At 42.9% G+C, this 14,221-nt stretch overlaps 1 protein-coding gene across 2 annotated transcripts; it reads right to left on the minus strand.

Moving 5' to 3' along the window:
• Positions 1-244: 244 nt before the first annotated feature.
• Positions 245-14,094, minus strand: XRCC6 (X-ray repair cross complementing 6). 2 transcript variants are annotated; one of them, XM_074871028.1, is made up of 12 exons: positions 13,889-14,094; positions 13,671-13,780; positions 13,018-13,156; positions 10,753-11,007; positions 9,719-9,902; positions 8,183-8,369; positions 5,699-5,867; positions 4,397-4,558; positions 3,368-3,497; positions 2,573-2,673; positions 1,505-1,618; positions 245-736 (listed from the first exon to the last, which is right to left on the minus strand). In XM_074871028.1, exons 1-12 carry the CDS (start codon positions 13,977-13,979, stop codon positions 540-542), a joined length of 1,839 nt encoding a protein of 612 aa, XP_074727129.1. In that variant the 5' UTR covers positions 13,980-14,094; the 3' UTR covers positions 245-539. The 2 variants fall into 2 exon arrangements, with proteins under 2 accessions (XP_074727129.1, XP_074727130.1); XM_074871029.1 differs by lacking the exon at positions 245-736 and adding an exon at positions 773-1,438.
• Positions 14,095-14,221: the final 127 nt, after the last annotated feature.

Consider the following 14,221-nt stretch of genomic DNA (forward strand, 5'->3'; position numbering starts at 1 on the left):
ATGATCTGCTGGTAATCTTTATAACGCCAATCGTGGAAAAGAACCCAATTTGATTACAAGTACTGACACTGACTGGCTGTTTGGGGAGTAGGAGAGTAATACACCACATTTATACCCTCTGCTAGCACACAGACTTGACCTGCTGCTTGAATTCATGTGGTGCCATTAACACATCATTCTGTTTTCTTACTCACGTGGAAGTGAGTTTTGCTGTCTTTATGACGCAAAGATGGTATAGCCAGTGTTGCAAAGTAAGAAATCCAAAATCACTTTTATTAAGAAACCAGGAAGGCACAACTGTGTTCACTTGCAGTGGGTGACCTGAGTTAGCAGGGAATTTAATTCTGCCTTGGCTACTGTGAACAGAATCCAACTTTGCAGAGATGTTTCACAACTAAGAGTAAAAGGTTTCTCCACTGCTATATTCAGCAACATTTAGTTGCCTTCTCCTCCACAGCAAGTTTAAACAGACACAGTATCCACATAAGACGACCAAAATTTTAAGCAGATGGAAGTCAACTAGGGCCTTCCGCTCCTGCTTAGTGCTCATTAAAGTATTCAGTTAACGCATCCATGAGCTCCTGCTTCTTCCCCCCTCCCTTCAGCCCGTAAAACCTGCATGCATCCTTCAGAACAGGTACAGTGAGCTTGCCTAGAGTGCCCTTCTGCACATGACTCCGCAGCTCATCTTTTGAGACTTCTATCTTGGGCCTCTTCTCAGTTTGACTATCAGAAGCTAGAAAGATAAATTTTAGATTACCAAGATTTTTAAAAGTTTCTTAATAGAAAGACATCAGCATTTCTTATACTACAGTTAACGGCTGCACATGGTACTTTAACAGCTACCTACATATTCACAGACCTAGTTTCCACATTTTGTTTTAAGAAGTAGGTGTCACTCACTACGTAAATCATGTAGTATTTCATTGATAAGAGTGATCTCAAACTCAAGTACGAAACTTTGTGTTCTGATGGGAAGATCAACCCCAAATGAAACTTTTAAGGAATTCTCATTGAGACAGCAGAATGCAATGAGACAGCTAACTGACACTCCCACTCTATGCAGAGTTTCATAGACTCCCCAACTCTGCGTGTACTTCAGTATTACTTTGACATTTAGCCCTAAAGATGCCCATCTTGGACTTGCTAAACAGCCCGTGCATAAAAGTCAGCTTCCTCACCAACACAAACTGAGAGCATGAACAATTTTACTACTCTGTTATTAAAAAGTAGTTTTTAAAAAATAAAATATTGCAATAAATTTACCCACATTTCTTCCTATACTTCACTATGTAGTTTCTCATTCCAGCAGTTCTCCAACTGGATACCAAAATATCCTCTACTCCCTAAGAATCACCATTTGATATAAATCCACTTCATTGTGGAGACGAGTAAAGGGAGTTGTTGCACAAGTGGCTTCTTTAAACTATGAGAAAAACTGAAAACACGGAAGTTTCTAAACAGAATAGACACCATGTTGTGCGTCTGCACCATCAATACTTACCTTGTTTTCGCTTTACTGCCTTCCCATCAGGATTGTAGTCAGGGGGATAAACCAGCTGCTTAAACTCCTCCACCAGGTTGCCCAGCCTGCGGTTCATCTCTTCAGCCTTTGGCACTAGCAAAAGAGAAAGATTTTCCCTCTCAAAACAGAGCAATCACAGGGAAGTCTAAACAAGGCCATCACCAGATACAATTGTGCTTCTGTAATAACTAGCATGCAAGCATCTTGCAAGCAGGCAAAATGCAAAGACCTATGTTATGGTATTTACATATGAGAAATTTACACACTCTTGGTAATATCAAGAGTTTGTATTATACATATGTAATGGACTTGCATGTATCCCTGAACAGGAAATATACATGCACAGCAGAACTGACACGGTGGAAGGAATTCAGGAGATCTCCTACCTGGTTGCACTGTTATCCAGGTCTAATCTCAGACACGTAAAATACAACAGGTTACTTACTATCTAAGGTTGCAAGCAGTTTGAGGCAGAACAGCTTCTTTCTGTCATGTATTTTTATGGTATCTAGCACAGGGACCTAGATTATTTGTTAGGTATCACTTCAGAAGAGACAAACAGTTACTCTAACACTATTCCTGGAGTACAACATAATTTTAAAAAAGGAACTTCCCTTCAGGAGTAGGTTTCTATCCTTTGACAAGATATTCTTATGCAGAAACTCTCACAGCCACAAGGTGGCATCATTGCCTCCTAGCAGAACAATTCTCTTCAGTAATTCTGCCCATTTTTCAGGCTGAAATATTAATTAGACCCTTGAAGAGAGGAATTTCAGAGAAAACATTTGTCACCATAGAAAAAAGGTGATTTGATTTTAATTTTGGAAGGTAAACTGAACAATTTTTCCTTTATCTTAAAAGTGACAGCATTAGAAAGCAAGCGTTCAGTATTTCACAATGGACACATCCAGAATTCTACATCTTGGAACTGCACACAAATGAAATATTTTTTAAAAGACATTTGGTCTGTAGTAGCACATCTCTGACTTAGAACAAAGTCAAGAGCCCCTTACCCCACCTCCCTTCGCACCCACCAATAATTCTCACTTGTAAGATCCTCGGCTTGTTCTGGTTCCATCATATCCAGTGCCAAAGCCTCCAGATTCCTGAAGTGCTGCTGCAAAACTGGGTTCTCAAAGCTGTCAGTCCTGTCAAGAATCCCCCAAAATGTCAATGCATGCTGCCAAGAAGACAGACAAGACACAAGATCTGCCACCAATCTATTTCAAAGTAAAACTTCCTTCTTTCCCACACAACAATCCATCTCATCAGAAGAACTGCTTTTCCTCTTTTCAATTTACCTGCTGAATCACTATCCCATCATACATCAATCACATCAGAAAGCTGTGTGAGACTTAGAAAGCTGTACAAGACAAATGGAGGCAGTGACATTCTACTTTAATACCAGTTATGCTACTTTCCACATACCTAGAAAAAAATCTCCCATAAAAGCACTTCATAAAATTTATCTTACCTATAATGAAAAAGGCCTAACTTATTCTCTCGAAAGTGCTCTAATTTAAATGATCCAGGTCTGATTTGCAATACGCTGGCAGAACCACAATAAAATGTGATACCTCTGCAACAAATGACAACAGCCCAGAGAACAAGAGCAATTCTATGAAGAACTCCAGAACGTGCTACATACTGCATGTGGTGCCTGGGTATTCAGAATAATTAAGATAAAGTTTGGACAAAGCTACTGCAAAGCGAAGCAATTTGCATCAAAATCCCATCTTGTGGACACCACAGATGAACAACATATGCAACAGAGCAAGCAATAGAGTTGTGCTTTCTTCCCCATGCCACCCCCTCACACGTACACTGTTTATCTCCATGTACCTGTATTTAAACCGGAGTTTTTGAATTATTTCCTTCATTTTGTCCACCTGCTCTTGACTGGCTGGCACCTTTTCTGTAAAATCAACATTCCGTTTGTCATCTGCGTATGGTAAGAAAATGATGTGGAAACCTACACAGAAGAGAATGAGCAAGAGAACAGTTATACAGAACCATGGCCTCAAACCAATAATTTATGGGAAAGACCAAGATTATCTAGGTCTGATGACTCCAAACTAGCTAGCTATTTTGTTGTAAACAACAGCAATCCATAATACTTCCTAGTACCTACAGCATGACAGTCAATCCCAATCTCAATGTATATAACCAAAATCACTAATGGCTTTTTGAAAAAGATTCAAACTAAATGCATAAGCAACAGCTGGATACTTGTGACTTACTTTTTATGCAGGAGATCAGCTTGTCCATCTTCCCCATCTCTCATGGATATAAGCTTGAAAAAGGCTTGTTTGAAAACTAAGTTAATGCCCACATGTTATTTCTGAAATGCTTTACTTCATACACAAGCAGCATTATTTCCCTACTTTACATCCTCCCAGAACAGGACTTTCCAGTTAAAGAGGTGAGAAAATGCAAAAGAGCAACAGTCTGCCTTTGCTCCCTAAGCATTCCCCACTCAGCTGATAAAGTGTGAGGCTCAGTATGCGAGATTATTTATTTAATACTTTAAAATGTATCTAAGGACAATAAAATTCAGGGAAAGACATTCTGTCTAGCCAGCAAACAGAAAAAAGGGCTTTTAAATTTTAGGTCAGTTACTTGAATCTGCTAAAAAGATGTAGGAGGCAGGGAAAATACTGTAGCCGTTATACCTGAGCAAGCACTGATGCAACGGGGGTTTTAAAAATAAGGTTCAACATCAGATGCTTACAATGACAAAACTGAAGAAAAGGGATGTTGGAAAGCACTATCCTCAGTTTTAAGGGGAGCAGCACTGAGAATATTCTCACAGGATGCTATTATGCTGACTGCATCCAATCATGCAGGGAAAGGCAGCACCTCTTTCCGTACCTGGAGGGGCTATCTGCACTTTCTGCTCATCCACCTCTTCTTCCTGAGGAACCAGGGCCACAAAGCGAGGAGGAGTGTTCTGGCGGGCGGTGTATCTGCACAGTGCCATCACCTCCCTCTCCAAGCATTTCATCAATAAGGCATTAAATAGTGTTGTACTCCCTGCAAAGTAAAGACTGTATTGGTCAGATTGACAGCTTTGCTCTTTTGTTCAGGAATGTAACCCTAGATATTACAGTTTCAAAACCTGTGATTTCTTTGAAATGCTTGTCATATTGCAGAGGTAAAAAGCAAATTTTGGAAGGGGAAGCCCTCAAAAATGACAGTGTTAGTGTCTGTCCTGTTCAGAGCAGTGAGACTTCTGGTGAAAGAATTGAAATCACTAGCATCTGAGCAATGAAACACAGTTGACAATTGGAAATAGCTACCTACAAAGGCTCTTTCTGGTCTGGTGGGACATCACAGTAGCAGCATATCATAGGATCTTTTGCAGAAGTAATAGACTAAGAATTCAGATTGCAATATTCCTCGAGGCACACATTTGCTTTGTATTTTACCACATATGGTGGTCAGGAAAAGACTGACATGTAAGTAAGGTGTTTGATTTAGCAAACTGCTAAGCTGGAGAAGGTAGTGTAAAGGTTCTTCTTTAGTCAGACGCTGCAAAGCATCTGGTCACAACTCAGCCTTCTTTATCCGCCAGTAGCTTGAGGAGCTGGTGTTTTTTTCTTTACTGTTGGAGCTTGGGATGGATTAATACTATATTTCTAGATAAGAAGACTTACACATACACATAAAAAGGGGAGAAAAAGCAGTCCTAAGCATCCTATCCTCTCTTTACAAGACCATAAAGTGCTGTTAATTCAACCATACTTCCCAAGTATTGTGTTTCCACTCCTAGCTGATACAGACTTGAAAACAGCAATTATCTTCACTGGTTTGGGGGTTGTTTTTTGTTTGGTTGCATTTTTTTTAACCACCTTTGCCTTCCTGTCAGGTGCTAGGATCCTTCACTTTCATAGATGACAAAACCAAATATTTTGGGACTACATCTGCATAATTATTAGCTGATTGTCATGATTGATGAAACATGAAGCCCAATCGGCTCCTCTGCTATTGAAGAAAACAAGTATTAACTATAGCTGAGAGGGGCAGTAACAGTTAATTCCATACTTTTTAACATTAGCAAGTTTTTAAATTAGGCAGAGATTTTACACTCAATGATCCCCACTCAAACACACTATGAATTGGCTGGTTACCCTAGTGCAAAGTGGTGAATCTCCTCTTGCCATCTTTACTTACCGCTTACTAGGGACTCCTCAGGATAGATGAACTGGGAGGGCTTGATATGGTGGTGCTGTTTTAGCATTGAAAGCGGTTTGAAGCCAATGAGAAACAAGCCCGGAGAATCAAACCGTTTTAATTCTTCTGTTTCCTCTTTCTCCAGCACAATCTGGCGGTTTCCATATGTCTAAACCAGGGAAGAGCAGATAGTAGTGCTGCCAGCATAAAAACAATTGCAGGGGGTGGGGGTGCAGGGAGAGAACGCAATTGCTGTCTTCCACTGCTGAAGAGAGGGTTATCAGAAGTATACAAAGCAACCTCTCATAATCAGCACACACTGAAATGGCAAGTCACAGTCTGTGACCATTATCCCAAGGGAAATTCCACCTGGACATTAGCAAAATGCACTTTCCTAAGACAATGTTAAGCCCTGGCACAGAGAGGCTGTCACATCTCATCCCTGAAGTTCTTCAGAGCTGTTCCAAACAAACCCTGAGCGACCTGATCTGGTTTTGTGAGTCTTGCTCTGGGCTGGGTTGGACATTTCAGACATTTTCAGAAGTCCTGTCTGATTCTAAACTTGCTTCAGCAAATGCACATCAGCTACCTACTCCTGACAGAAACAGTGGCTGAGAAACAACGCTTCTGAAGCATCACTCATACATCACAAAAATGAAATATATTGTAGTCCAGCTGCTGAAGTTAAACATCAGGGCTTAACGCTCAGCTTTCTGTTCATCTCCTGTCTTTATTTCAAGAGACACAGAATCATCCGCGTTGGAAAAGACCTTGAAGATCATCTAGTCCAACCATTAACCTAACACTGACCGTTCCCAACTACACCATATCCCTCAGTGCTATGTCGACCCGACTCTTAAACACCTCCAGGGATGGGGACTCCACCACCTCCCTGGGCAGCCCATTCCAACGCCTAACAACCCATTCTGGAAAGAAATACTTCCTAATACTCAGTCTAAACCTTCCCTGGCACAACTTGAGGCCATTCCCTCTTGTCCTATTGCTTGTTACTTGGTTAAAGAGGCTCATCCCGAGCTCTCTGCAACCTCCTTTCAGGTAGTTGTAGAGGGCGATGAGGTCTCCCCTCAGCCTCCTCTTCTCCAGACTAAACAACCCCAGTTCCCTCAGCCGCTCCTCGTACGACATGTGCTCCAGACCCTTCACCAGCTTTGTTGCCCTTCTCTGGACACGCTCGAGTCATTCAATGTCCTTTTTGTAGTGAGGGGCCCAAAACTGAACACAGTAATCGAGGTGCGGCCTCACCAGTGCCGAGTGCAGGGGTAAGATCACTTCCCTGTCCCTGCTGGCCACGCTATTTCTGATACAAGCCAGGATGCCATTGGCCTTCTTGGCCACCTGGGCACACTGCTGGCTCATGTTCAGCCGGCTGTCAATCAACACCCCCAGGTCCCTCTCTGACTGGCAGCTCTCCAGCCACTCCTCCCCAAGCCTGTAGCGCTGCTGGGGGTTGTTGTGGCCCAAGTGCAGCACCTGGCATTTGGCCTTATTGAAACTCATACAGTTGCCCTTAGCCCATCGCTCCAGCCTGTCCAGATCCCTCTGCAGAGCCTCCCTACCCTCGAGCAGATCAACACTCCCACCCAACTTGGTGTCATCTGCAAACTTACTGAGGGTGCACTCGATCCCCTCGTCTAGATCATCAATAAAGATGTTAAACAGGAGTGGCCCCAAAACCGAGCCCTGGGGGACACCACTTGTGACCGGCCACCAACTGGATTTAACTCCGTTCACCACAACAAGCATGTGCCCATCCAAGCCACGAGCAGCCAGTTTCGCCAGGAGAATGCTGGGAAACGGTGTCAAAGGCCTTACTAAAGAAACTAATATCCAGTATAAATAAAATTAATATTTACTCTTAAGACAACAACTTTAAGAGCCTTTGGCATGGAAGGACATACAAAGTGCGCCTGTGACAATGCACCTAGCAACTGCATATCCTGCTTTGAAATAAGGCCATGCCTGAACAGAACGTGACATTCAATCTACATCAGCCAAACTATCAAGCAGGAAGGCAAACAAAGAACAAAATAACAAAAAACAAAGGTAATATGACTTATTTTTTGTTTGGAAAAGAGCTCTAACCCCTCTCCCATGGTTCACACTTGCATATTTAATAAAATTGACAAAATCTGTTTCTAATGAATCAAAAAATAACACCAGCAGTGACAGCACAAGGCCACATAAGGTCAGGCTCTGACAACCTGGTTCTGCCTTACAGAAGGAAGTGACCTGTGTTCCTGAGTGTACTTCCACCAGCGGCTACGGTTTCCCCTTGACATGCCAGAGAAATAATCCACTCTCACTCTGCATGGCTTACAAAGTGACCAGGCTATCTCCAGGGGCATAGGGATGTAAAAATGTCCGCATCTGATCTTGAAATACAAAGAAAAGCAGCAAGAGAATTGGCATCTCCCCCCCACATCACAGAGACAGGAAAAAGCAGGCATATAATCAATACGTTACCTGAGCCCTTTTTGTGTCACTAGGCAGGAGCAAGCTGCCTGTTTTTCCATTAAACATCCTTGTTTTTGTTTTAACCGGTTCATTAGTTTCCCGATAAAGCTTCACTGGATATGGCTTATAAGCTTTTTGAACAAGGTTGTAAACACCAACAGAAAGCGAAAGATCTTTGTTCAGATACAGATTTAACCTGTGTAATAAAGCAGATACAGACCTGAGACTTCTGAAAGATTACTTTTGCAAAAGTCATCCATCTCCACAGATAACTCATTTTCTCAGACCTCCTCCTATTCTCCTCCCCCAAAATCACATGTATCTCTGGAAACATACTATTACTTGAGTCATAATCTCACTTGTATAAAAACATGCTTGCAATGCTGTCACTTCTTGTCATAAAAATTATTTAAACACAAATAATTTACCATATTTCTTTCACCTTTTTTCACTCTGAAGGGCAGCTATGCTCAAGCAGAGCACAGGACAAGTTCACATTTGGGCACCCCACTTGTGCTTAATGTAATCCGACCTCTGAATTCCCACAGCTGTTCACACAGAAGGCAAAATTCCCCAAAAGAACCACATCAAGACAAACAATACCATGATTTAAGAAAAAAAATAATCAGAAGTTAGAGAAAAATTCAGTAGTAAAGGTTTAAAATTGGAGGTAATTTTCAAGCTCTGAGAGCAGAACAGTGAATTACTGTGAATGTTACTTCCTCTTCTCTAAAAGGTGTCACTGGTACAGGATTCTTCCTCCTCAATTATTAGAAAACTTGAGGTACATTCCCAGAAGAGGAAAATAAAGCTGTGAGCAGGAGCAAGAATGCCAGTGACAACAGATGAGGTTGGGATTTTTTTTTAAATAAATATTAAAAAAACACTAGGCTGTAAAGTTCATCCCTTGCTGTGCTTCCACATCATTCTGCTATGAATTCACTCATTTAAAAAGCAACTGTTATGGAGTATGTCGTTCCAAAAATACTTTTGATCTATTTTGTCAAAATCCCTTTAATCTCTCTGTAATTATCTCTAATCGAGATCAGAAATATCAAGGCTGTGTGAATCAATACCAAGTGCCCAGACAAGACTGGCCACATATAACTATTTAATAATAGGCCAAAATACCTACCAGTGACACTGAGATGAAATTTTTCTAAGTTAACACTAGTAAGAAAAGCCTCATTTCAATAGGATTTCACTAGAAACTAACCATTTTATATGTTGCAGATTTTTTGGTATTTTACTTGGCAATGATGTAATTTCTTGAAAAATTATAATTTTTGGCCAAGCTCAATACAGGAGAGGTCACACAGAGGAAAAAAGAAGGCCAAGCTTCACTCTCCACTCTTGTCATCCACCAAGGACAAACACCCTTGGAACCTACGGAAGAAACAGCAATCTTGAACTAAGGAAGTAACTGAGGAATGTAAGCACTGATGCCTGTATAGACCAATCATTCCAGAAGAAGGAGGTGAGATGCAGTCTAAAAATAACATCAGGTGCCTCCATTGAATGAAATATCGTTAAGTAGGCACAAACCTGACTAAAGTCCGTTTGCTGGTCTCCTTTGCTCGTACTTTCTTCATGAGATGTTCCAGTTTCCTTGACTCCTCAGGTTGGATCCCAAGGTCCTCATCCTCTGCTGTGTTTATGATATCCCTGTAGAACAAAGAGATATCGAACCCTCCAGGCTTCTTCAAGTGCATCAAGTCCAAGATGATACCTAGAAACAAAGTAAGAGATAGGAGGAGGATCACAGAAATGGCTTTTTTCTTACATCAGCATATTTCTCAGCACTCTTAGATTTCTCTATCTAAGCAAAGAATTTAAGCAAGAATAAGCTCCAAATTGTTATCTACACCAGATGTGAAAGTTTCCAGGGAAAGAGGCAAAAGGCATTCTTCAACTTCAGTCAAAACAATGTGGCATAGAAACTGTTTCCTCCCTAACTAAGAATCTAGACAACATTGTGCATGAAACAGCTCTGACAAGCTCCTATAAAACATAATCTTACCTCAGGCATAGAGGGAAGTAATGAGTTCAGAAATTCCCCTTTCCCAGTTATAAGGGCTAATGGATCAAGGAAGCCTCACAGCTTCTAGATCCAGCACATCTGCTTAACTCCAAAACCAATGGCTATCTCAGCTATGTAGTTGAACTAATGAAGCATTTGCTCTCTAGTCTCTGAGCTCAGGTTGCTGTTCTTCAGCTAACTCAAAATGGAGACATTAATTTTCCTTTTGTGTTAACTTAATGTTATTATTCCCTTCCTGGAAAATGGTGGAATAATGAAATGAAGTAGAGTTCTTTCCACAGCCCTCTCAAGTCCTGATGTATGCTATTAGAGTAGAAAAAGAGATCCTAGAAAATGTTAGCTGTTGGATACTAGATTGGATAACAGATTTTCTAATTTAGATCAGATAGCAAATTTCTAATTTAGAAAGCTTCAGAAAGATTCGCCGGTTCTGATGATTTTACATTGTTTTTCCATCACAAACTTGCAATGCAGTTAACATCTGCTGCAAGGATATGTCACTTTTATTCTGCCTGAAATTAAAGGAGAAAATAATGACCTGTGTCTCTCAGATCACCAGCTCTGGTCCTGGCCAGCTTGGCTTTAGCACTGTCACTGGCATGAGGGTCATCCTCATTGGTGAAGAGCATGATCCTTTTGTGGCTCAGTCTGACTCGGACATCACTGAAGAGATTAGAGCAGGCCCAGAGTGCTTCACCCAGAGAATAGTCAGCATTGTGGCCAAAAGTCTCACGGAAAAGTACTCGTCCTTCATCTCCCCTGTATTGGTCCAGCTCTAGAACACGCTTTGCACCTAAGGGGGATAACAGCATCCACATGCATTAGAAAAAAGTACCACAAACTCATCTAAATATGCACCAACGGTCCCTTGCAGCTGACATTACTGCAGCAGTAATGTCCCCTAGCAGACCTCTGTGGCAGTGCCCTTCCAACACCTGGCCAAGAAAATTGTTCAGCATAGCCTCACATTTGCAATATCGCACACTGGTTACCACCTGAAAGCACCTGCTAGGGCCAAGAGGACACAAAGTGCCCTGGCACCAATGTGGGACTTTTCCTGCTGGGGAAAGGAAACAGGGAGAGATCAAAGTATTGCAAACCCTCTACACTGAAAGGACAAGTTTTCAGCAGAAAAGGCAGCAATTGCGCCCGCTGCAGAGACACAGCAGACTGCTGCGCCACCAGAGAAAGGAGAGAAGCCTGAAATACATCCTGCATCTCCACTGCACATTGGGAAGGGGGGTAATTCCTCCTGCTCCCTTGCCACTCATGTCAGATAGAGAATCAACCTAGAGGTCAGATGCAGCCCACAGATCACCACGTGGAGCACAGCAACATTCACAGCAGAAGTCGACAGCCCTTCTAAAGCTCTGCAGATTACTCCAGCTCCACTATGACTCCTTTTCCCACCTGACAAACAGCAGATTCTGTTTTCTCCCATAACGCTACAAAGAGAGACAAGTTTTCATTTTCCAGTTACTGCATTGTGCAGAGCTGCTTCCTCCACTCAAATTCTATAGCACTTTTGAAATCTCATCGGAAAATGTCTTCCCCCCTCATTTACTATTTTATTTTCATCTCCTCAGCTGTCATTTAATTAATAAGCATAAGTGTTCACAATTATAATTATGTACTACATAATAACCAACTATGGTATTTCTTGCTTCTCTAGACCACACTGCTCTCCAGGGGCAGCAAATATAGAATTCTCTTCCTTTTTAACAACAGAATCACAGAATCATCTAGGTTGGAAAGGACCTTGAAGATCATCTAGTCCAACTGTTAACCTAGCACTGACAGTTCCCAACTCCACCATATCCCTAACACCTAGCAACACCCACCTTTCACCTGCACTGTCTTTATCGGGATAGCAAAGCTACTGCCTCTAATGCAGGGAAAAGTGCAAGCAGAGAAGGAGGAGGAAAAAGGATGAGTGAGAAGCCTAAGGCACTTGCTGCCAGAAAAGGGAGAAGAACCTCAGGCAGTCTTGTCAGGTCCCTGTCGTAATTAATTCTGAAACTAGGACAAGGCACAGTTCTTTCAAGAGAATCCCATGTGTTATTAAACCCGCACCTCCTAGTTAAGAAAATGAAATGAAACCTCCTCAGAGATAAAGGCTGCTATTAACAGCCAGTAGACAAAATCCCCCCGACAAGACCCTCCGCTGTCAGAGAATGCACCACTAGCATGCATTCTTTGCACTCCTCCTACCACCTTTTCCAGTTCAGCAACTGGCACTCGTTATCGAGCAGATGCTTGGTAATTCCAGGAAATTCTAAGAAAGTGAAAGAGCTAAATTCAAGAATTGCAAAACTTGTTATGAAAATAAGAGATGGAACACTCCAACCAGGTTAACATACTGGACAACCTGTATGACCCCACTGAGCAGGAGAGCTGGACAAGATGACCTCCAGAAACCCCATCCAACCTCAACCACTCTGTGATATTCTCCATCAGCTGGAATCTGTGGTGCGTTAGTATGTACATGCACTTTTCTGAAGTGTGGCAGAGTTCTGTTGAGATCCTCTTAGGTTTAGCAGACAGCAAGCAAATCACCATGTTAAAATAGAAGACACAGGAAAGGGATCTGAACCAACTATAACAGAAAAAGCTAAGTTCCTACTAAGTTTCTGAGCTTTCAGTAAATTTCTAAATCTGTATCCCCCCCTGACACATCTCAGCAACAGGAACTTTTTTATCTGATAGCTCTCCATTTTCAGAGATGAGTTACTGACAATGCTGCTTCACAGACTTCCTTACTCCATCTTTATACATAACCTTCATATCATTTTACTGCCTTTACCTGGATTGTCCAGCTCCTGAAGAACATAGATGTGTTTGAAATCTGCCAAGTTCTTGTTCTTTTCTGTACCATAGAACACGACACTTAACAGGTCCCTGTCACTACTAATAATTTTGCTGGTATACACATTTCGGATGCACTGGAAAAAAAAATGCATACAGGTCAAAATATGAAGAAAATCACTTGCAGTAAGGGCGCAAAAGTTGTCTTTGGCAATTAGCAGTTTATACAAGTAGACTCTACAACTGTAGTACAACCGTAACAAACGCTTTAAGCTAAATTTCACCAGAAAAATTTGGGATCTTGTTTTTTGAGAGATTTTTTCCAGTACACAGCCTTAGATATTTTTCATTAGCATTCCTTTTCTACGAGCAAGGTCAATGAAATAAACATTTCTTGAATACACCACCCTGAATGCGGATTAATTGCTCATTCTATAAACATTTCCCTCACCAAACTCTGGACACAGCCCATCAGGCAACAGATCTTTCCAAACCCACAGCCATTCAGCAATCTGCGCTGCTCCAGTCTCCCAGTGACCTTCCACCACCAGCCCAGGCGAAGCGACAGCCCGGTAGCCATACGGACGGCGGTGCCGAGGGCGATCCCCGGAGGGCTTGCGACGCGCTCCGCGGCTCCCTGAGCAGCCTTACCTGGATGGTCATGTCAAAGGGAGTCATTTCGTCCCCAACGGCTTCAAACATGGCCTTGGAGGCATCGACTAAGAAAATGAGGCTGTCTCGACCTGAGAACCTGTAGTCCGCTACGGAAAGGGGGGGAAAACCGTTTTAGCAGCGGTCCCCTCGGCCCGCTGACCCCCGAGGGCAGCGGGCGCCCGGCTGCCCTCCGTGAGGGGTCGGTGGGCCCTTACCGACGGCCTCAGTCCCCTCCTCCTGCTGCTGCTGCTCGTCGTCCTCCTCCTCCGGCCGTTCGCTCCGGTAGTAGGACACCCACTCCGACATGGCTCCCGGCGCGGCGCGAGGCGCGGCGCCCGCGGGACCGCCCGCTCTTACCTGCGCTCAGCGCTCAACCAACCACCGCGGCCGCTCGCCACGCGCCGCTACCTGCCACTCATCAGGGGACCCGCCTCCCATGGTAATTCTGGCCAATGGCGAGAGAGGAAGGGGGCCGCGCCCTGCCCTGCCCCTTCCGCGGGAAGCCGCGCCTTCCCCCGCGTGGATTGGTTGCGGAGGTGAAAAGAAGG

The sequence above is a fragment of the Strix uralensis genome, chromosome 5, assembly GCF_047716275.1.
Source record: "Strix uralensis isolate ZFMK-TIS-50842 chromosome 5, bStrUra1, whole genome shotgun sequence".
Lineage (NCBI taxonomy): Eukaryota > Metazoa > Chordata > Aves > Strigiformes > Strigidae > Strix > Strix uralensis.

Excerpts from the sequence above, each read along its gene's own strand:
- XRCC6 (XM_074871028.1), bottom strand. The coding sequence starts at position 13,979 with ATGTCGGAGTGGGTGTCCTACTACCGGAGCGAACGGCCGGAGGAGGAG. Across the intron at positions 11,008-13,017 it reads TCAGGAGCTGGACAATCCAG|GTGCAAAGCGTGTTCTAGAG; the intron begins GTAAAGGCAGTA and ends TATCCCCCTTAG. Across the intron at positions 3,498-4,396 it reads AGTGCAGATAGCCCCTCCAG|GTTTCCACATCATTTTCTTA; the intron begins GTACGGAAAGAG and ends TCTTCTGTGTAG.